The sequence below is a fragment of the Dermacentor andersoni genome, chromosome 2 (genome assembly GCF_023375885.2).
Source record: "Dermacentor andersoni chromosome 2, qqDerAnde1_hic_scaffold, whole genome shotgun sequence".
In the NCBI taxonomy this organism is placed as follows: Eukaryota; Metazoa; Arthropoda; class Arachnida; order Ixodida; family Ixodidae; genus Dermacentor; species Dermacentor andersoni.
The window spans coordinates 226454361-226478831 of NC_092815.1; the positions used below are offsets into that span (position 1 = coordinate 226454361).

The window sequence follows — 24471 nt, forward strand, 5'->3', positions numbered from 1 at the left end:
GAAGCATATACAGTGTTAAAAAGCGCGCATGTCCTGTGCTACACGCGCTTAGCGGAGAGACGAGAACTAGGAGTTGGATTCCTGAATGACAAGGATATAGCTGGTAACATACAGAAATTCTATAGCATTAACGAGAGGGTGGCAGGTGGCAGATCCAGTCATAATTACCAGGAAGTCGAAAGCTTCTATGAAGACGTGGAATCGGCGATGGGTAAAATCAGAACAATATACACTATACTGATGGGCGGCTTCAATGCCGTGGTAGGCAAGAAGCAGGCTGGAGACAAGTCAGTGGGGTAATATGGCATAGGCTCTAGGAATAGCAGGGTAAAGTTATTAGTAGAGTTTGCAGAAGAGAATAATATGGGGATAATGAATACCTTCTTCCGCAAGTTTGATAACCGAAAGTGGACGCGGAGGAGCCCGAATGGCGAGACTAGAAATGAAATACACTTTCTACTGTGCGCTAACCCTGGCATCATACAATATGTAGACGTGCTCGGCAAGGTGCGCTCTAGTGACCATAGGATGTTAAGAACTCAAATTAGCCTAGACTTGAGGAGGGAACGGAAGAAACTGGTACATAAGAAGCCGATCAATGAGTTAGCGGTAAGAGGGAAAATAGAGAAATTCCCGATCAAGCTACACAAGAGGTATTCTGCTTTAACTCAGGAAGAGGACCTTAGTGTTGAAGCAATGAACGACAATCTTATGGGCATGATTAAGGAGTGTGCAATAGAAGTCGATGGTAACTCCGTTAGACAGGATACCAGTAAACTATCGCAGGAGACGAAAGATCTGATTAAGAAACGCCAATGTATGAAAGCCTCTAACCCTACGGATAGAATAGAACTGGCAGAACTTTCCAAGTTATTTACCAACGGAAGACAGCTGACACAAGGAAGTATAATGTGGATAGAATTGAACATACGCTCAGGAATGGAGGAAGCCTAAAAGCAGTGAAGATGAAAATAGGAATAGGCAAGGATCAGATGTATGCGTTAAGAGACAAAGCTGGCAATATCACTACCAATATCTATGAGCTTCTTCAAGTGGCTGAGGAGTTCTATACGCGTAGTGCACGCCGATGGACGCGCCACTGGTGGCGGCCTTGCGCAGAACACACGGGAAAGGAGCCAGGCGCGCACCGTAGTTTGTTGTGTCGTTGACGGTGCTTCTCCGTCTTATTCACGTTTTCAGAGCAAAATAGGCTACACCCTTCACATGTGCGGGGTGGCCAAAGCTTCAAGGAATGTCGAGGAATTGTTGCACGGTGGGGTGCTCAAATACCGACGAAAACGTGCCGGCCATACGGTTCTAATCATTCCCCGCAAAGCCTCATCAGCGGGAGCGACAGTAGCAAGAATGGAACGTCGCTTCGGCGGGAAGCTTCTTGTTCTCATCCCTTCCTTTGTCTCGTCGGTTTTTTTTTTTTACTCGATCATAGTTAGACTCGTAAGCGACGTAGTTTGTCTGCAGTACAGACGGCATTTCGCTTAAGTTCGGAATGCCGTTTGCCGCTTATATTGTTTTCCGCTTCTTTACCGCGTTGCGCTAGCTAGGCAGCACGACTGCACGAGCCCATTGTGTTGTATGTTAAAGCTACTGAAGTCTGCAAGAGCTGAAATTGGTGGTTTTATGTGGCCCGGTAAATGCTCGCACCAGCCGTCGCGCACTTCATGTCTTTACATCTGTTTTATGCGTGGCCTCGCGCATGTTTAACTGTTGCTATTTGCTTTATGCATAACTCTTGTTGATTCTTTTGAGCTGCGAGGTTTTCACCCTGCCTCATTTGTGAAGGGTATAAATCACGCTGTCTCTTATCGGAATGATACCAAGGAAACGCTTCTTTAACAGCTTTATTCTTTTCGCCCGAGGGCATCTTAGATATTGTCTTGTTTAATGTGTTTATAAGATAGGTAGTTTAGAGCGAGAATTGCTAATAGTTGCTGCATATGGTATTTTTGTTGCATTTCTCGCTGAAAAGTTCGCTTCGCGTTTGGGAAGTCATCACACCTCGATGCGGCCTGAGCAGACTTAACACGCCGAGCGATTTGCTTGTTTCACAACGTAGTCCCTCTTGCATGTGAATTTTGTACTCAACTGAATTATTTCTTATTATGCTTACGCTGCAGAGGACTAGACCCGGCCTTGCCGCCAGCGCTCATCTATTTTGACTGGCGCTGCTCTGCCTCTATATATATCATGTAGCACCTCTCTCTAGTAATATAAAAAAGTATCGAAAAGTTAGTTAGACTTTAGCTTTGTACGTTTTCAAGCAGCTCCCGTGGGGCCTTAAACCTGCAAACACTGCAGCGGGAACGGCAGTTCATCGGCGTATACAGCAGAATTGTATCGGCGGTACAGAGCTAACACGCGCTTTTATTAACCCGTGCGTTTAGTGACTTCGTTGACTAGTGTACGCGTTTCCATCAATAAATTCGCAATTACTCTTCTTGAGGTGACTTCGACTGCACTTATTGGGCGATGTCACATGTATTCATCGGCAGAAAAATCACAACGGCATATGCAGACATCGCACCGTGCGGATTTGTTTGATATAAGTCTGCACTAACGAGGGGTGCTAATTATTGAGGTACAGAAGCTCATTACGGCAAGGGTAGAATTTAAAAAAAACGATTGAGAGATCGCATTACTCAACAAAATTTATCGGCTAGTTAACATGAGCTCCACTTCATGTAAATGGGGTTCATGGCGTTTGGCTGCGGGACGCACCTGGCACGTATGTGGACCATGTCCCAAACACCGGTAACATCGTGTTCATACCGATTCGCACAGAGGTCAGCATCTTCCCTACAGCTGTCACCGCAGAAGAAGCAGCCTGGCACCCAAACAAAGGAGAAATCACAGCCGCAAACTTCAGCCATCCTTGCTGCAAAGGGTTGTCGTCTGCTACTGCTCCCGCGCGTACTGTTGGAAGCGCCCGCTAGGTGGCTATCAGTGGCGCCTCTATAGGCGGTGCACGAGGCGCGTAGAGATTAATACAGTACCAGTGGCACCCACGACGCTATTGGAATAGGGGATAGTCTAGAGGAATTTGACATCCCACAAGTAACGCCGGAAGAAGCAAAGAAAGCCTTGGGGTAAAGAAAGCTATACAAAGGGAGAAAGCAGCTGGGGAGGATCAGGTAACAGCAGATTTGTTGAAGGATGGTGGGTAGATTGTTCTAGGAAAACTGGCCACCCTGTATACGCGATCCCTCATGACCTCGAGCGTACCGGAATCTTGGAAGAACGTCAACATAATCCTAATCCATAAGAAAGGGAACGCCAAAGAATTGAAAAATTATAGACCGATCAGCTTGCTGTCCGTTGCCTACAAAGTGTTTACTAAGGTAATCGCAAATAGAATCATGAACACCTTAGACTTCTGTCAACCAAGTGACCAGGCAGAATTTCGTAAAGGCTACTCAACAATAGACCATGTTCACACTATCAATCAGGTGATAGATAAATGTGTGGAATATAACCAACCCTTATTCAATTCAGTTCAGCTTTATTCAGCATCTGCCAGATGTTTGGAGCACGGACAAAAAGCCTGAAAAGGCTTGACTGAGTCCGTGCACCATAGCATGGCATGCAGTGGCATCAATTCTATACAAAAAGCACAGGAGAAAATCTACTTTCACGAAATGCAAAAACTGTCGAAAATACAATAACAATGCAAACAACAGGCAAATATGTACATAAAGAAAATCCATGAATATACAGAAACATCGTGCGAAACTCACTGGATCAGAAACGAGGAAAAAATGAACGGAAAATACAAGTAGTGTTTCAACAAAAAATCGAACAATGGAGAGTTATACATATATGTTGCGTAGCTGATTGAAAGAGATCTATTCTATATCCGTGCCATTTTTGGCCAACTCATTTAACACAGTTAACACTCATTTAACACAGTACACAGTCGGTAATGTGTACTTTACATTTGCTCACCGTTGGTCGTGCGGCATTGATCAACTTTCCATGTTTCGGGATAGCGTGTGTTGTATGCAGGGGAATTTTTCTCCAACTTCGCCAGTGATTTAAGAGGGTATTTTTCTTATTTGTTTCCAGTTTGTGTTGTCGAAGTAGTCTGAAATTGTAGGGAGATCGTACGTTTACAAGCTTAAGCTTGTTAAACATGTCCTGTGTGTGACTTAGGTAAGGAGCTCTAAAAACAAGGCGTATTGCACGCTTCTGAAGTGAAAGAAGATTCTTTATATTTTCTTTAGTAGTTGTTCCCCAAACTGGCGCACCATAGTTTAGCGTAGAAGAAAATGGAGCATTATACAAAATATTGTTAATAGAAAGAGGGAATGTAAAGCAATGTCGACGCATGAGGCCGATTACTTTGGACCACTTTTTTCGTTAAGTTATTGATGTGAGCATCCCAGGACAAATTATTGGAGGAAATCACGCCAAGTGTTTTAAAACTTTCTGCAACTTCTATTTCGAAATCGCTTAGCAGTAGTCGTGGGATTTCGCAGAACTTGTTTCGTAGATGAAACGAAACTGCTTTGGTTTTACTAATGTTTAGCTCTAATTCATAATTTGTAGCCCACAAGTGAATAGGATGAAGTGTTTCATTTGATAGAAAAAATAGGCTTGCGACATCAGATTCGGTAAAAAATAGGCTAGTATCGTCTGCGTATAATATATAGTTGGCGATATGATCAATGTTAACAATATCGTTAATGTAAAGAACAAAGAGAAAAGGACCCAAAATGCTTCCCTGTGGAACAACTAAATTAACTGGTTTTACTAAAGAAGGGTGACCATTCTTCATAACAAACTGACCGATTCTGCAGGTATGATGAAATGAGTGACAGAGCTTTTCCTCCAATGTCATAGTGCTGCATTTTTTTCACAAGTATGTAATGATTAATATAATCGAATGCTTCTGTGAAATCTAGAAAAATACCAAGGACCAAGCTCGGACTTTCAAACATTTCAAGTGTTATTTCTTTTTGCATGGGCAATGCCAACTCTGTAGATTTATCTTTCCTGAAGCCGAACTACGAGCCAGTTAGCATCTTGTACCGATCAGTAAATGAAATTAAACGCGTTAAAATTATTTTTTTCATGACCTTTTTGAAAAGACTGGTAGAATAGAGATTGGACGGTAGTTTGTAAGGTCATTCCCATCACCTTTTTTGTACATTGCTGTAATTTTCGCTTTCAGTGATTACGAGAAAGTGTTTGATTCAGTCGAAACCTCAGCAGTCATGCAGGCATTACGCAATCAGGCTGCAGACGCGTCGTATGTAAAAATACTGAAACAATATATCTATAGCGGCTCCACAGCCACCGTAGTCCACCATAAAGAAAGCAACAAAATGTCAATAAAGAAGGGCGTCCGGCAGGGAGATACTATCTCGCCAGTGATATTCACAGCTTGTTTGCAGGACGTATTCAGAGACCTGCGATGGCAAGAATTAGGTATTAAAGTTGAGGGGATGCGCGACTCTCACGCGTCCCCTGATATGCTGTTTTCCCGCATAGCTCCAGTCTCCTGCAATACGGCTTCGCCCCGTGGCCTGCGTGATGCCGTGATGCCCGCGACAGTCGGTCTCGTTGAAGCGCAGTACAAGAGATGGCGCGAGTGTTGCGTTACGTGGACACCACGGTGGACACTGAAAGGTGAAGGCTCTTGCTCTTTGGTCCAGGATTGGCAAGCTGCATGGACGTTCCGTGAGTGCGCCGATCCATGCTTCTGCGAGACCGTCTTGCGTGGCTTCCTTCTAACGTGCCACCGTTCGCGTGACCGTACGCGCGAACGACCAGGCGTAGGGATCCAGCATGGGGCGAACATATTCGCTCGTTATCCGGCCGCGGTGAGTCGGACTTCTAGATTTGTCGCACGCCCATCGGCATGTTTTGTGGATAGCAACTCGGCTTGCAGGCTATCTATGAAAGGTGCAATAAATGCCCTTGTGATTGTTTGCACTACTGTGTTGTCGTTCCTTTGTGCCAAGAGCACGGGCGAGAATCCCACAGAGTTAATGGAGTATACCTTAGTATCTTGCGATTCACTGATGATATTGCCTTGCATAGCAACTCAGGGGACTAATTTTAAGTCATGCTCACTGACCTGGAGATGCAAAGCAGAAGGGTGGATCTGAAAATTAATCTGCAGAAAACTAAAGTAATGTTTAACAGTCTCGGGAGAGAACAGCAGTATACGATAGGTAGCGAGGCACTGGAAGTGGTAAGGAAATAGACCTACTTAGGCCAGGTAGTGATCATGGATCCGGATCATGAGACTGATATAATCAGAATAAGAATGGGCTGGGGTGCGTTTGGCAGGCCTTCTCAGATCATGAACAGCAGGTTGCCATTATTCCTCAAAAGACAAGTGTATAACAGCTGTGTATTACCAGTACTTCCCTAGGGGGCAAAAACCTGGAGGCTTAAGACAAGGGTTCTCTTTAAATTGAGGACGACGCAACGAGCTATGGAAAGAAGAATGATGGGTATAACGTTAAGGGGTAAGAAAAGAGCACATTGGGTGAGCGAACAAATGCGTTTTAATGACTTCTTAGTTGAAAACAAGAAAAAGAAATGCGTATGGGCAGGAGTTGTAATGAGGAGGGAAGATAACCGATGGTCATTAAGGGTTACGGACTGGATTCCTAGAGAAGGGAAGCGTAGCAGGGGGCGGCTGATAGTTAGGTGGGCGGATGAGATTAAGAAGTATGAAGGGACAACATGGCCACAATTAGCACAAGACCGGGGTAGTTAGATAAGTAAGGGAGAGGCCTTTGCCCTGCAGTGGGCGTAGCCAGACTGATTATTATTATAATTATTATTATTATTATTATTATTATTATTATTATTAATATTATGAAGAAGAATTATAATGTGCGTACGTTCGCTTGGATTGGAACACCTTTCCACTTGGGAAGCGATGAATTACAGAAAACACATTTTCGTTGGACCTACCTGTTTGTATTTCAAAATAACGTGTAGTTTGATTCAATTCTTCTATACGTCACAATACAAATCATTTATTGTCATTAACAACATGCCTCCGCTCCCCTAACATGGGCGATTTAGGATCCATTTCCCTTGAAAAGGAAAGACGAGAGGTAAAGAGCGCTCACCTACAATAATTTTTTTAAGGCAATGGGTTCCTTAGCGTGTGGCTCTTACTTTCCTGTACCGCTTACCTGGGTTTCTAGGTATTTTTGTGAGTCGATCCCGAAAATAGCCCAATCTAAAACTGTGCTGTGATCACGAAAGTAGAGCAGTCTAAAACAGAAGGTCATTTATCTGGGTATGTGCCGGTGAAAAGTGTGCGCTTATCCTGAAGATAGTGCAGTCCAAAAATTATTCAGTCCAACGCTCCTCCTACTTCAATAGAGGGTAACGCAATAGAATTCCGTGCGCCGTGATTCCGTTGCTTCCATAACTCGCTCGGCTTGACGCTCTCTTTCATACATTGCAACTGGTAAAATGCCAGAACGTAAAAAAAGCATGTGACAAACGTGGAAGAGACCTACACAGCGCTGACCGCTTTTCTTCTCCAAAGCGAAAAATCAAAGGGGTGCTCACACATTGTTTACCAAGTGTGTCAATCACAGGAGCTTCAATAATTTCTCTCGTCATATGTTCTGTTGCTTTATTAGCATGAAATGATTTTAGCTTCCGTTGTCGACGACATTCAAGAGACCTTGAGCCAAAAGCCACAGCCTATATCTGGGCACTCAAGACGACAACGGAGGGAGAACGAAACGACAACATCCTGGCAACGTTGCAAAACAAGAAGAGATCATCCTGGCAACCTCTCAAAAGTTAGAAAATGCGGTATCTGGCCCCCAACCCTTTGTACGGGACCGCGTTACATTACTGTCCAAACAAGTTCCAAAAATATTTATTCCCATTTCTTCCTAATGTTTGTTAACAATAACAATCAAGCTGTAACTTCTGCTAAAATGAAGTTCAATCTGTCATTTCCAATAGCGATGTCCAAACGGCATATTCCATGCACTTCAATGCCGTGGCGGCTTGTGCTAGTTGGTACATACTCTACAAGGTAACAGGTTGCGTGTTGCATCAGCATTCGGTCTTTAGCCTTTACTGAGGCAGAACTGATTTAATGACAGCAGTAATTCTAGGAAAACCTGATCGGTGTCTCATTCTTGTCGTCACGCGCAGTGATGTACTGTGTTTTCTTTAGGTATATATGTGTGTTCCTTTCTTAACAAAAATTTCAGTCATCAGTCAGCGCTGGTGTGTGTTCCCCTTCTTGTCTTTTGTCTCTCCGCGCTGTTCCCCTGTAGAGTACACCTTACACTTTATTATCATCTTCTGGCGCGTGCACTGCGCCTGTGCATGTGTTGCTTGTGCTTTATTCAGCGCCAGTGGTACGTGAGTTCGCGGCGGGGATATTGTGCCGCCTTGGGAGATGGCGCCAGGTTGCGCGACCAAGCCGGCCGCGTCCGCCGTGCTGCGGATGACTGTTTGTCCGAGACGCGACTTTCAACGAGGTTCAGTTGAAAACAAGTTCATTGCGGCTGAGGAAGCTTTCAAGCCTGTGTCGCCACCTGGCCGCATACGCTTCTGTATCGTTCTTCATTTTCCATGCAGTCGCTGTTACAAATGCTGATGCCGAGCATTGCGGCGCAATGGAACGAGAGGTAGGAAGCGTTTTCCGGAAACCGATCGCTTAGCGAGTTATGCACCAGGGCAGAAGACTGCTCGACTGGGCCGACAACGACAGGATTATGCGGCGATTCACGCAGGTGACAGCACCGCCACGTACCGCGGCCACCTACCTAAGACCGCACATTTATTGCCGACCACTTCGACGCGACAAGAAGGAAATTGCGCATTTGCGCACGAAAGGCAAAGCACCGATTGCGATAGCAAATGTATAGATAGAGGTACGAAGTAAGCATAGTAGTTTTATCGCCCATATAAACGTGTAAACACTCGCTTACTAACTAAATTAAGAATCACAGAATATGCAAGCGTGAGTGAACGAGGACGTAGAAAGAAACACACACACAGAGACAGCTCTGTCTTGTTTCAGCTTCTGTCTACGTCCTTGTTGAGTCGCGCTTACACATTCTGTAATTAATACAAACCGACTAGCCCGGCAACGTGCTTTAACTAAATTAACCAGCACGCTGTCACGCACGCACAGGTAAACATGAACACATCTCACTCCATGACAGCGTAAACTTTCTGTGATAGTGCTGGAGTTATCAATCGCGGCCGCCGCAAGCGGATTCACCTCCGTGCATCTGTCCCTTTAGCGCGTACGAAACCACGAAAGCACAGCGGAGGCGAAGCTACCAGCACTACGCGCGCTCTACAAACATCGCAGATCGCTTTGAACATGAGGCCCGCGTGGGCACGAACTTTGGCCACGTCGCAGATCGCTTTCAAGACACACGAGGACTGGCAACGCGTCCTCGTGTGTCCTCGTGTATGCGAGGCGTCTCAGTTTCCGAAGAGTGTATTGCGAGCAGCGTACGCCCCAGGAGAGTGCCTGTGCAAAGCAAGGCGATGCAACCCTGTTCTACCGTTGTAGCGAGAGCGCGCAGCCATATATCGCGCCCCGAGTGTTATGCGACGCGTCTCAGTTTCAGATCCAGCGAAAGCCTCGTCCCACGCGGACCTGCCACAGCGTGTGCAGCGAAAGAAAGCGCCTCGTACCGTCGGAGAACAGGGCCCACAACAAGCAAGCGGCTCGAAGGCGCGGGTTATGCATCAACGTTCCGGTACTGTCGGGAGCTGGAAGCCGGCGCGCGTGTGATCTGGTAACTCTGTGCACTTCGGAAATGGCGTCGTTGCATTCGCTACATTTTACAGTGTTTTTCCCCGTCAAATTTGGCAGGCAGTACGGCAACTTTGACCCGCAAAGCTGGCAACAAACTTAAACCACACCAGTCAGAACTCTGCCTGCCCCTCCTGCCTCGCCTCACCCCCATGCCGCGCGCGCCACAGGAGAGGGCATGGATCCGGGCCGCGTTCCTCACTCCCGCACTCCAGATTGAACCGCGTTCGCCGGCTCACCCTCACAAGCTTTCATTTATACGGAACGTCACGGTGACGCCGATGGCAGAAGTGCACCTGGAGTGTCCATATAATTGCTATCGCAATAAAAGTAGCGACACACGCTGAGCACCTTGCACTGTTAGAAGACGAAAAGCGGTTGAAGGCGGCTGCGCCACAGGCGGCAAAACACGCCATATGTACGCAATTGTTTCCTGTCAGTGTCTGTGAAAGGAAACAATCGCGTCCACATGAACCAGTGCACAGTACACTTTTGAACAAATGTACACGGTCGTCCACCTTCAATTTGAACACGGGTCCAGGCAGCCGACGAGGCCGGCGCTCCGCGGAGCGCCGCTCGTGGGCGCCGGGGTAACTAACGCGCCGGCGCACTGGCAGCCACAGGTCTGGCCTCAGCCGCGTCGTCTAGTGTGTGCTGGCGCGCTGTAGCAGACGACGCGGCTGCGGCCAAACGTGTGGCTGCCAGTGCGCCTGCGCGTTAGTTACCCCGGCGCCCACGAGCGGCGCTCCGCGGAGCGCCGGCCTAGTGTTCCTGTATATGGTCCCGCAGGGAGCAGAGTTGCGCATAGTTCCGCCGCCGTGATCCAGCTCTGCAGCGAAGCCACTCCTCGCGCGCGCAGGAGCCAAATGCCGTGCGGTGTTCCGCCTTTTTCTCTGGTGGTCGCGAGCTACAAGCGCCAATTGTTCGCAGGCGCTTAGCAAAGGGCACTTGTTAATACAGGCTACGCTCGAACGAGTCATTCGTGCAGCCGGAGGGGGTGGGCTTCCAACCAACCGAAACATTGTATGTACCTATGTAAACACGCATTTACAAACACACACACGAACGTACAAATATGGGGTGGGACCGCCTTCGATTCCCCAAAATAATATACTCCCGTGGCTCGAACAGCTCCAAAATTCGCTCGCAAACGCGCAGTACGTTGCCACAAACAGCGGTGCAATGATTTTCAGCATGCATATGAAGTTGTCTTATCATGGCCAGAAAGCAAGAAATGTTTTAAAGAGTGTTTAAAACTTCACACACGTAAGGTGGACACTTAGCGCATTTTGGCTGCCGAAACCAGCCGAAACCAGCCGATTAATGACCATCGCCAAGAGAGCTATCGTGCCTGCAGTTGTGTCAGTGACCGTTAACAGAGCGCCATTTATCACTAACCATCGTTCACAACAGCTGCACGTTTTCGATACATGCGGTGCAGACACATATTTAAGCGCATTTCAAATGTTGACATGTGCACATTTTAAGCAAAGCTTACTTTTATTTACTATTACTATTTAGTAGTACTTACTATTTAGTAGTGCTTGCTATTTAGTAGCAGCAAATCTGCAAATAGAAAAAGATTCAAGATGCAAGAGCTTCTAGCTGCTCCTCTGAACGCACGATCGACGGTCCACTGATTGCAATGACGATGCTACTGACGGAAACGACGAGTTCGCATGAGTCGGCGATGCGCCCGCAAAGTCGGCTTCGCAGCGGCGCGGATCATTTGACGTCATTTTTCGCGCTCGGCCAATAGCGGTGCGAGCGGCGCCGGAAAAGGTATACGCAACTCTGCTCCCTGCGGGAGCATATACAGGAACACTACGCCGGCCTCGCCGGCCTCCCGGAGCCGTGTTCAAATTGGAAGTGGACGACCGTGTACACTCTTTGGGTCGTATCTTGCCACACAACAATAATCGTCAACTGTCTTACTTGAGCTTCCTTTCTTGAAAACGCTGCTCTCGCTACTTTCCTGTCGAGAATACTCTGTCATGCTAATAAGGCGCATGCCCTTCGTGGCTTGGAAGTACTGGGCTCGAAGCGTTAAATAACGGAAATGTGGACAAGACAGATGACGATTGTTGTTATGTGGCCAGATACGGCCAAAAGGGTCTAATTTCGCACAAAAGTGTATGGCGTGGTGCGGTGTGGTGGAGTGCGGTGTGCCACACACTACACTCATTTTAAGTTTGAGGTTAGTATCATCTCCAACCAATTTGCTTAGCCGGTAGTCATTTCATGCTTACATATACTCTCGTTTGCGGGAGGGCCAGGAATGTTTATTTCATAACACAGCATTTCTCAAACATCGGCGTGCACCCGAGCCGAATGGGCCAGATTACCTTGGTTGTAATTTTCTACATTTTACTTGTGCGCTGATAATCGACAGTTCATACATCCCCAGTCTGACCGATATACACTTTTGCACAGGATCACATCACGCAATTCGCGACAACCTGCTTCGTCGACCCGACGGGCACCAGTGATTATTAGGGGTATCTCGCAGTCAGCGTTCCGAGATATGCGCTTCTTCATCGCGATATCTTCATTCCGCCTCTCGCCAGCCAATTCGCAACCTTTACCTCGCCCTACGCGGCCGTTCTAGGACCCATCTATTTCTATGCGTCCCTGCCCATGACATCGGCCGGAAAGCGCTGGGTCATTCTGGCAGTTGACCACCTCACGCAATACCCCGAAACTGCCGCCCTCCCAGCAGCTACACCGTGCGATGTTGGCTCCCTTCCTGCTTCTTTGATTCATCCTGAGTCATGGGCCACCTCAGGAACTGCTCAGTGATCGCGGACGTGTCTTCCTGTCCGAAGTGGTTGAAGCCATTCTTAGAGTGCCGCGTTCTTCATCGTACAACTGAGGCGTACCATCCTCAAACCAATGGCTTTACGAAACGCTGCAACCTTACGCTCCGCGACATGCTTGCCATGTACGTCGCCTCCAACCACACAAATTGGGGCGTCATTCTGCCCTTCGTGACCTACGAGTACAATATCGCTGAGAGCACCACTGGTTTTTTACCCTTTTTCTGACTGTATGTGCACTCCTTGTAAACGATCGACACAAGTCTACCATACCGGCCGGATACATCTGAATGTGCGCCCATTTCTGCCACGCAAGACGTGCTTGTGTAGCTCTCGGTTCCTTCCGCTGCACCTGGTGCGTCTTCAAAGCTACTATAGTACGAAGCGCCCTACTACGTCGTAGAACGCGCATTCCCCGTCAATTACGTAATTGAACCCGTTGAACTCTCTTCGGACATGGGCCGTCATGATGGACTAAACATAGTGAACATCGAGCGCCTCAAGCCGTACTATGATCCACTCATAGTGAGGAGCTGATAGGTTGCCGGACGGCTCCCTTTTCATTCCCGGGGTAAATGTAGCGAAGAAGAGGGACGCTATAGTGGGCCATCCTCTCCAGCGCTTTCTAGTGGGGCAATCTTTCCAGCGCTTTTGCTCGGGGAACGCCGCTCGTGCTGGGACTCCGTACCCTGCTCTACCGGTCGGCCACAAACGCCGTGACTAATAAACGCGTTTATAATTGATTTATTTATTCAGCTGCCTCACGGGCTCCAACTGGAGTATTATGTGAGAGGTGGTTAGAAATTCGGGTGCCAACTGACGCACTTCGAACATTGTTATTTGAACATCGTTATACAATAGTAAGTAAATAAACAAACTGGAAAAGTGAACGAAAAGGAAACACTTCAAAAGAAAATGCTGCATATTTTTTCTTTGAATTATTTTATTTAATCATCGAATTTCACGTGCCAAAAAGCACGGTCCGATTATACGGCACGCTGTAGTGGGGGTCTCCGGAAATTTGGACCACCTTAGCTTAAGTACACAGGTGCTTTCGCATTTTGTCCCTATCGAAATGCGGCCACCGTGGCCGGGACTCTATCCCGCTTGCTTCTGCTTAGCGGCCTAGCACTATAGCCACGTAGGAACCACAGCGCCTTTTTTTTTTTTTTTAGATAATGGCGTCAGACATGTGAACAACATTGTCCGGGAGACCATTCCAATAGATTGTTGCACGTGGCAAGACTGATTAGTTGAATGCAGTAGTTTGCCACGAAAGTTATTTGAAATGGAGGTGATGATGCAATCGTTACCATGCGCGATTTGTCTCTGTAGAGGTAGGGCGAATGGATGATTTCTATAAACAAGTTTCTGGAAGAAACAAGTAAGTGAGATTGTTTTGCGAGATTCTATTGAAAGAATGAACAACGGTGTCTTAATGTTACTTATGCTGGAATTCCAGTTGTAGTCTCGTGCAGTAAAACGAGTGGCGCGATTTTGTACGCCTTCAAGGGAATGAATGAGGCATTCTTGATGAGGTTACCAAATGGAAGATGCGTATTCAAGCTGAGCGCGAACAAATGTTTGATAGGGGAGTTGCCGAGTCGAAGTGGGCATGCCTCTGAGGTAGCGCTTTAGATAACCTAATGTGCGGTTAACTTTAGCAGCGATGTTTTTTTCAATGTTGGTTGTCCATGAGAGATTAGGAAAATAATGAACGCCGGGCTACTTATATGATGACGCGAGGGTGACTGGACTGTTATTAGGTGAAGAAGAATATAGGGAATTGGATTGTTTCCGCATAAGTATCATTAATCGGCATTGATCAGTGTTATAAGACATTTGCCATGATGAGCACCAGGTAGTAATGTGGTCGAGATTTTCCTGTTGACCCATGTGCTAGTTGACAGAGCGGATTTTGCGATAAATAAAGCCATCGTCCGTGATAGATTTGATTGTCGCGGTGATGTTTAATGGTAAGTCGCTAATATATATTAGAAATAATAATGGACCGATTACACAGCCTTGCACGCACCACGAAACACAAATGCGACATCCCTTAGATGTACTTAAGACGTCGTTTATCGTCTTGCACATTTTGACCTTACCAGCACGTCTTGTGCACATTCGTGGTTTACTGCAAAAAGAGCCTTAGGTCATTGATCAAACGCAGTTGGTTTCATCCACAGGGGAGCCAGCCTTCCTTACACTTGTTACGCCTACTACATCGTTTGAGCTGTGCACTTGCTAGCCAACTAGCAAACTATGTCCTTGTTGAGTAGTGCAGTCCAGTACCTCAAGTACGTAGTAGCCGTAACGTTGCCAACGAAAAAAGAGACACACCGCTTATAGCCACCACGGGCAACGCGGCGATGAGCCACAGTGTGTCTGGTGTAGAATCTAAAAAAAGTTTGCACTCTTTGGGGTGTATATTTGCCTCACAACAATAATCGTCATCTGTGCTGCCCACATTTGCGCTGCCCACGCTGCGAGCCCGTTACTTCCAAGTCACGAACGGCATGCGCCTGGCAGAGCGTGTCCGAACGTTCTCGACAGGAAAGCCGCGAGCACAGCGTTTTCAACAGAAGCACAAGCAAGACAGACGATGGTTATTATTGAGAGGCAAGCATAGACCCCAAATGGTGCAACCGTTTTTAGAGTGTAGCAGCCGTATGAAGGACTCTCACGAACAATCTCCGATTGTCGAGAGCTGTGATCTATGCAAGCCAATCAAGTTCTTGGTCTCTACCGGAATGAGATTACCCGAATGAAACACTTTGAGGGCTGATTAACTTTAGAACTTTATTATAGCGCGCCGCCAGCCCCCTTCTGTTTTTCTCTTTCTTACGGCGTTTTCGCGGCAAATGCGACTGCAAAACTAAACCCTATACCTACAAATGATGACAGCGATTTCAATGATAATCTAAAAGAATGAACAAGCTGTAGGCTTGCCTAATGTTTCCTCTTTTTAACACAAAGAAAGTGCTAGTGTTCGCTGGGTAGGGTTTTCTTGCGAATATTCAGTAGTGTGGTGTTCATCAGCGACGCAGGTCAAGCAGGACTACCGAGAGGCGCTCGTCAAAGGCCTTCCGTTCCCCATCTTGACTATTGGCGAGTACTTGAGCCAGGACCTGGAAGGGTTCTGCTGGGGCCGTCGCTACCGCCTCGCCGGTCACTACGCTTTCATCCTGCTCTGGTATGTCTCTTTCTTATCCTTCCAAGACGTGTGTGTAAGGCCAGCATCAGGCATCTCGAGCCTGGCCTTTGATGCGTCTTGAGCCGTTAATACAAAAACGACTTAAAGAAAGCAAGGAGATGAAACCTAGTGTTGCACGGCAATGGCTCTGAGTCTCAGTTTGACGAGGAAAATGTGCTGGATCGCCATCACGATCGGGAAACGCGGGACATTTATCAAACCTATTATACCAATAAATATGGGGCCAGGTGCGTGAATCAACTTTCAGCGCCTTTACACGACAAGGAGTTCGCGCTTTTGGCCCTATGTCATCCCTAATTTAACCCGGACGTTATTTTAGCAAACACTTTTGCCATAGGTGAGTTCTTACAGTTTCTATTGCAGATTCAATAACACACCAATATGACGATATGACCAGTGTATCTTGTACATTGCTTACCTTATGTATATATTTGTGTGTTCTCCATCAATAAATGTAGTTGCTAGTCAGCGCTCATGTTTATCCTTCTTTCGTTAGCATTTCGTTCTTCTTCTTTTATGGCCGCACTTCACTACTTCGCGCTGAAAAAAATTACAGCATGAGCCTCCCCTGCACACGTCTGTTCTCGTGGTGGGAGCTCATCGGTTATCATCCTGCCTCCAAAATACATGTACACTGCGTCCGGAACGTTGAGACAGGACAATGCAATGTACACACGAGCGCTCTTTTTACTGACAGCAAGCACAGTTCAAGCTGCAGCCTCTCTAGTGGTGTCTTGTCGCCTCAACCTCCGAATCAGGGTCGGGCAGAGCCAGCGTTAGTCAAACTCAGAGGACGAGCACGCAATCCGAACATGTTACTCTCACTCGGAGGAGAAAATGACAGTGGTGCCAAAACCACGTTACCATAGCTACCGTCCGATTTCGCCTCCTCAAAGCTCATGGCGCTTGCGGGACAAACGGCGGATGCTCCGGTTCTACATGCGCCCGTTGAGAATAAGGCTGTCAACAGCGGCGACACTGTGTTATAACCACGTGGCTGGAAACGCTCTCAATCTGCATGACTGCTCTGACGACCGGGTGTCTGAGAACGCTCGACGCCAGCGGAGAGCGATGGAACCTGCGGAACAAAAGGGGCCCACTCTCTTTCAACGAACAGAGCGTTGCTCGCGAGAGCCACAGCCGAAGATGCCATTAGTGGGTGGTTGTGCTCCGTGTGCGGGCGCGTCCGGTGGCGTCGAGCTTTTCTCACAAGGTGCCCCTCGGCGCTGCAATTCAGCGCAAAAGTATCCGAGTGCGCCAATTAAAATTCATATTTTTATGTGTTGCCTAAGGTGAACATCACCACGCGTTGTCATAAATTCATGTTTAAGGGGATGTCTCGGAAATTCAAAGTGTGCAAAAGGTGACATGAACTTGCGCTATACTTACAGCAGAATTCCTACAGGTCTTAAAGGGGCCCTGAAGCACTTTTTATCCAAGTCGGCAAATGCATACGTAGAGCAAACAAGAAGGCCATTTCCGAAATCTTTTGCCGCGAGGAGCGCCTCAGTGAGTCCAGCAGAAGTGCAGTTAAGGCCAAGGATCGCCAGTCATGCCCTTCGCGGTGCTCTTTCTTGAAAGCTTTGCACTGCGACGGCTACGGCGCAGCGCAGCGCGGCCACAACGCTCCGCCTAATGAACTTGACCTTGAGGCACAGTTGTAATTTGACTTTGGATGTCCACATAGACGCCACTAATTCCCATTTCGGCGCCCACGACGCGCGAAGGTCAGAGAATATCCTTCGGCTTACGGTGGAACTAACTGACGGTGTCTCATCCCTTTGCTGTGCTACAGGGAGATTGCTATGCGTGGCTTTCGCGCACTGAATGGCAAGTAGCGCACTTCCTTTCGCCCTTTACGGCAACCGAACAGTTTCCGAGTGCCCAACGAAACGTGGCCTTATACCTTGCAGCTGCGATGGCCGCATGCCTCGACGTTATTGCACGCCGATGGCCACGCCGGCGCAGGCTCGCCGTGGAGCACGCCTCCGCCGTGAGGTCAGCAAGCGGGCTCCCCGCGGCACCGCCTACGTAGCAGACACAGCTACGTGCTGCCGTAGTGCGTTCGCTATGTGCGCGGCAGGGCTGGAATGCGCGCTTCGCATCGTGCGCTTCATTCACTCTGGCCCTTTTACGTGATGCGGATTGGCTTTGTCCTGCACCAGCTTGGCCGACGGAAAGTAGCCACACACCTATTGTTCATTTGGAAGCGTTGCCAATGGCCTAATATAAAGAAATGTATGTCGACGCTCCGAGGAAGGAACTGTCAAGAGCGTGCGCGCGCTAGGAAGCGTACGTGGGGTCTCAACTTAAGTTTCGCTTGGTTCGAGGCTAGGTGGCTACTCAACTCTAATCAAAATTAGCGAGACCTGACGTCCACGACACCGATAAGCTGTGTAGTCAAAGTTTCATTCTTACGTTGGCAGGTGCGGCTATGCGCGTGAAGATGGTAGTCGGCTTCTTACGGAAGTTCGTAACTAAATTCTTATCGAAATTCCTAGCACCGACTTTTGCCTACTTGTGCCTGTTTAGTAAACTACGTCAATAAATACACACAGTAAAAGCATAAAGAAGCGCGCTCACTGAAACACGCTTCTTGATTGATGTTAACTATCGGCCAGTGACAGCATTCTGTGGGAATTTATCCGCTGGCGTCAAGGAGCAGGCGCCAAAATTGGAATAGGGAAGACCACATCCCTGAGGTGGGGGGGTCGTGTTTCTAAAGAATGATCTCACTTCGGGATACTGCCACCGCAAGCACTACAGCAAAATTCACTATAACCTTCCGAATAAAAAAAAATGTTTCCTTAAGTTCTCTTCCCAAAACATATGAACAAATGTCGCAACGTAAAAGGACAAGAGGGGTTGCGGAGCTGAAGTACCGCCCATAGGCAAAAGCAGATTTGAAAGCATTGCTGCTGCGTGACAGAAGAAGTACGCAGCGGGTGCTATCAGCATGAAAAATCACGCAAAACTGAAGAAAGAGCGGCCAGTGTCGACGTGGCGTTAGACCGGGCGAGAGGCGGGACAGTGGAGGTCAATGGCGGGGGTGTCGGTAGCGAAGCACTGAGTCTGAGGGCCGTAGCACAGGCTTGCCCTGCTGGTCCGCGCACGGGGGCTCTGTGCGGAGACATTCGAGCGGCCCTGTCCCACGCTACAGCACGAACACCAAGGCAAGCACCACAGACGACGGAACTATTTAGGACTATCAATTGGAACTGTCAATGCAAGTATTGCTTATTTGTAAAACGGAAGGACTGACAAATATGATACCTCCATGACGAACAGACGAGGATAAATGCACAGTCACCGAACTTTCTTGAGCTTGTACCATATCGCGTCAATTCTTGTCCTGAGATAACAAATGGTTTCCCTGCTTTGCACTTAAACATTCGGTCTATGTGTGATTAGAGGACGACCTCGATTATGTTCTGCAAAGCATGCGTTGCAATTTGGTGACGATATTGCAAACAGAAACAGGGGTAGCGCAGGACGCCGATTTCAAGAATATTCCTGGGTAAGAACATTTCTACCTCAATCGCCCTTCACGAGGAGGGAGCGTTGTGATTTATGCAAATCAAAAGTTCAAGGTAGATCTGGCCCGATTTTTTTTTTTTTTATAACGATAGATTATAGAAGCTTATTGCAAAAATTAATGTGAAAATGTGGTCAGCATTCTATAGACCTCCGTCCGGCCATGTCACGCCATTCCTAAATGTTTCTGAAAGCCCTCTTGATTTGTGTTGCTTACAAAATTCAATTACTCTTATTGGAGGGGACTTCAATATTAATGCCATGGAGGTGGAAGGTACTAGTTTTGATATTATGTCTCTTATTCCAGCAAATAATTTCAAGACCTTAACCAAAACGCCCACGACAATTACCGCTTCTTCCGCTAGTATTATTGATTTACTTTTCTTTATGTGGCTTCTGTTATTACCTATGCTGGTGCAGTTGCTTGTGATATCAGTGACCACTGCGCTATGTTTGCCTCATTTTCAGTTCAGTCCGGAATAACGGACTCTAACTGTGATGTTTATTTTAATCAGTGTATGTGTCAGCAGGCCCTCAACCTTTTTCCTGACAGTGCTTAATGTCTTGCTTGTTTCGAACCTGATCAATCAAACAAGTTTTTTGTTGCTAGGATAAAAGCAATCTATGAAGGGTGCTTTCCATGGGAAACGAAAGTAGTTAACGTCGAATTACGTAAGTCATGAATAACTCCTGAACATGTAAATATGATTAAGCGCAAGAGCACGGTTTTCAAACGTTCCATCATTACCCGCGATCCTGTTGACCTGAAATTACTTACATCTTGCCGTAATAAATTGAACGAAGAGCTCAGCAGCTCTGAATCCGTATTTCAATATTGTTTCTTTGATAAAAACAAGGAAATAACTCAAACTTTCTGTGGAAATGCTTGAACGACGCATTTCTAAGGAAAAGTAAAGGAGGCGCCCTTAGTGAGCTAATCATTGAAGGTGATGCTGTGTCCGGGGCTGATCTTGTTGACAAATTTACAATATTTTTTACAAGCTTTGTACCTCCTGGATACTCTCCAAGAACGCTTAGTTTCATTTCAAATGCCCTGATTGAATCTGCAGTCTTTAATTACACAGATAATGAACAGATGTTTTCTTTGTTGATGAACCTTAAAGGGCCCCTGAAACGGTTCGGACAAATTTTGTAGACGCGTAGGATACAGCTAAACGTCATCATTCGCACCATAATTTGTGTGAAGCGTCTCATATAAAGAAAGCTACGGACGATTGCAAGTTACCCTCCTCCATAGTCATGCATTTTCTCCTAAACTTGTTCGCCGAGGGATCGGGGCTAAGCTTCGCCTTCACTGGCTCTGCGTCATGATTGCACGTCGTGTCTTCGAGTTCCGGTTCTCTAGGAGCGAGCGCGCGAAGCCTCTCCAAACTCTCCGCCAGCTGCTTGGCAGTCGACCCCAAGCGAGAGCTATCGAAGCAGCGTGCGTTGCGAGCATTCTGTCGCAGCGCCGAACGTGTCTGATATTCCGGTAACCGCAGGCGAGCTGGGTGTTTTGACAGATGGCTGGAGGCATAAACTCAAGATGATGAAGGAACTTTAGCGTAGAGACTTTAGCGTGCAGACCAATCAGGCCGCTCACGTACGTGAGCGGCCTGATTGGTCTGCACGGCCCCGCCAACCTGTTGGCGCAGAGCTTAGCCAGCCGAACAAAGCGCTTATATTGTTCTAACCAAGTGTAAAACATTTTAAACATTTACAAAAACAACGTGTTAACGATTACACTCCTGCCACAAATTTACACCAGCAGTAAAGAAGAATACAATTCGCTACTGGTACTCTGTGTGGTTGAGCTTTGTGCCACCAGGTGGCTGCACCATGCAGACCAATTACGTTGCCCTCCTGCTCATCCTGTGAAACGGCACGGTCAAACGGCGAGGCCCTATCCCCTTGTATCCGAATACCGGCCTCGCGAAACGCTATTGTGTTAGTAATCCTCCTGTGTAAATCGACGGCCGCAAACGCGAAAATCCTGGCGCCGATCGAATAGCGGCAGTCTGATGCGCTGCAGCCATTCCGCTCGTCTACTGCCTTGCACAGGGACACGATGTCGCAGCTTGACATATTGCCAGTCGCTACGTTTGCAGTCCGAAACGCAACAAAGTCGAATCATGGGCTCGCCAAAAGACTGAGACCTACTCTCGCGGCGTAGCTCTCGTCAAAATGGAGCACGTTGCGACACAAGCTGACAACGCTTAATGTGTGCCGGAAGTGTTTAAGTGTAGTGAGGAATTGTTCTTGTGCATTCCCTTTCTCTTGCTTTCTTTTTATAGGAAGAAATTAACTAATATTCCAACTATTGCAAAAAACACTTATTCACCGTAAAGTTGGAAAAGTTATTGATGAAGTGCCCTGGGCAGCCAATCAGGTAGTTCGGCCTACTAACGTCATTGGGGCAAATGACGTGAAATGGGTAGACGCGGCTTAAAGTTCAGCCGAGTAACGGGCCGCGATCGGCAGCGATGTACATTTTTTAAACCTTATAATGAATTACCCGATTTACGCGGAGCTCTTAGACGCATCAATTAATGATCAAAACGACCCACTCTAACGACTCCGTACGTTTGTACAAAATCGTCAATAGTTTCAGGGTCGCCCGTTACAACCACACCGCCTTACCACCAGCCTCCGACAGTCGCTCCTTGGTCGCCACCGCAAGAGAAGTCTTCGACGCGCGCACCCGTTATGCACCTGCAGTCATACTACCAGCCGCCGTTCACAGCCCCTTGGTCAACGCCGCAACATGGCCCCACGGGACGGCCGCGATTTCGGAGAACCGACGCATGGCGCGCCGTCGATGGGCGCCCACTCTGATTTCACTGCGGAGGCGCTGGTCACATTTCGCGTCATTGCTGGCATCGTGACACATCATTTCGACCTTTTCGTCCGTGGTCCTATGGTCGACGTGCAAATGACGACTCTATGCTACGCCACGACGAAACTGCTTTTCAGTGACCTCCAATAGCGCACCCGAATGACGAATCCGTGCGGCATATTGAGTCCAATTTCGGCCAAGGGTCGCGCTCTCCAACCCCTCCACGTCAGACGCCTTCCCCTATTGGACGTACTTTTGCTTACCTCCGAGGACGAAGCTCGCCCAGCCCACGCCGATGAAAGTGAAGGCGGCGACCGCTGGGGGTAAGGTTGCAGGCCCCCCGCAAGACAATAAAAAAAACCCAACACTCTCGCCGCAGAACGACGTGAAGCCGATAAACCCCGACACCGAAGAAATTGTTAGCGCCGACATTGATGTTTTGGTGGACGGACAACCAGTGACAGCGTTAGTCGACACTGGTGCCGACTTCTCTATAATAAGTCAGGAACTCGTCCTCCGCCTGAAGAAAGTAAAGACGCCCTGGACGGGACCTCACATGAAGACGGCAGGCGGGCAATTACTGGGGCTCACTGGAAGATTTACTGCTATAATTAGCATCTGGGATTCTTCTTTGGTGGCCACTTTCATCGTTCTTCCTGTGTGCTGTAAAGATGTGATTATTGAAAAGGATTTCCTGAAAGAATACGGCGCCGTAATGAACATCCCGGACCGCATGGTGGCGTTTTATAAGAGCCCTGGTTTAGCCCATTGGTTATCACCGCAACACAACTCCTTTCGTCTAGCAGAAGGCGACGTCGTCATCCCACCTAGATGATGTACCCTTGTTTCGGTAGCTTGTGACACACCATTTCATTGCGAGGGAGTTGCGTACCAAATAACCACGTTGTTGCTTACTCGCGGTATCTCGGTCGCAGGAGGAATCGTAAATGTCACCGACGGGCGCACGAACCTGTTACTCGCGGGATCGAATCCCGGCCACGGCGGCCGCATTTCGATGGGGGCGAAATGCGAAAACACTCGTGTACTTAGATTTAGGTGCACGTTAAAGAACCCCAGGTGGTCGAAATTTCCGAAGTCCTCCACTACGGCGTGCCTCATAATCAGGAAGTGGTTTTGGCACGTAAAACCCCATAATTTTTCATTTTTACGAACCTGTTACTAACCAATTTTAGCACAGAGTGACGGTACCTTCCAAAAAACACGGCTGTGGCTTATTTCGATGGTATTGCGGATGTTCTCGGCTGCTGTTCACTACTCGAAGAAGCGCCCACGCAAAACCGAGCTTCTGCGCTTGACGTCAGCACTGCTTTGTCGGAGCAGGAACGAGAGCGGCTTCTCACGCTATTGTACAAGTTCAATGACTGATTTGTGCCCACGTCCAACATCGTACGGACGCCTCTAAGGAAGCATCGGATAATTACAGAGGATACGACAAAACAAATTCACCAAAATCCATATCGTGTGGCTCCCAGAGAACGTGAAGCCATGCAACAACAAGTGCCAAATGCTGGAAGACGATGTGATCCAACCATCAATGAGTCCCTGGGCATCTCCTGTAGTTCTAGTCAACTAAAAAGACGGCAGCTTGCGTTTCTGCGTGGACTAACGAAAACTAGATCAGGTGACAAAGAAAGACGTGTACCCGCTTCCCCGTATACGGTGATTCACTCGACAGGCTTCGTAACGCGTGTTACTTCTCTTCAATGGACTTAAAAAGCGGATATTGGCAAATCGAGGTAGATCCGAGAGACCGTAAAAAAAACTGCTATTGTGACGCCAGACGGCCTATATGAATTTAAAGTCTTGCTTTTCTGCTTGTACTCTACCCCTGCTACGTTCCAACGCCTCATGGATAATGTGCTTTCGGGTCTGAAGTGAAAAACCTGCTCAGTGTACCTGGACGACGTCATCGTGTTCTCCGCAACGTTTGAAGAACACCTCGAACGGCTTGAAGTGGTTCTGCAGTCCATAGGTTACGCCGGCCTCACCCTGAAGCTGGAGAAGTGCCACGTTGACTTCGCGGAACTACAGTTTCTCGGTCACGTCGTCAGCCACGCAGGTGTTCGCCCAGATCCTGAGAAAATTGCCGCCGTAGCACAGTTTCCCGTACCATCCGATAAAAAGGCTGTCAGGCGTTTCCTGGGCCTCTGTGCAGTTACCGGCAGCTTATTGCGGACTTTGCTCGTATTGCGTCGTTGTTATCTCCCCTGACGAGAGACGACGTTGCTTTTGTATGGGGCCACGAAGATCAAGGTGC

At 47.8% G+C, this 24471-nt stretch overlaps 1 protein-coding gene across 1 annotated transcript in view; it reads left to right on the top strand.

Annotated features, from left to right (window-relative positions):
* LOC126539977 (dual oxidase maturation factor 2-like) overlaps positions 1–24471 on the top strand; it is a 449790-nt gene that overhangs the window by 242641 nt on the left and 182678 nt on the right. The window contains exon 5 of the mRNA XM_050186802.3: positions 15649–15802. Coding sequence (XP_050042759.1) covers positions 15649–15802 — 154 coding nt within the window. The remainder of the gene's footprint in view (positions 1–15648; positions 15803–24471) is intronic.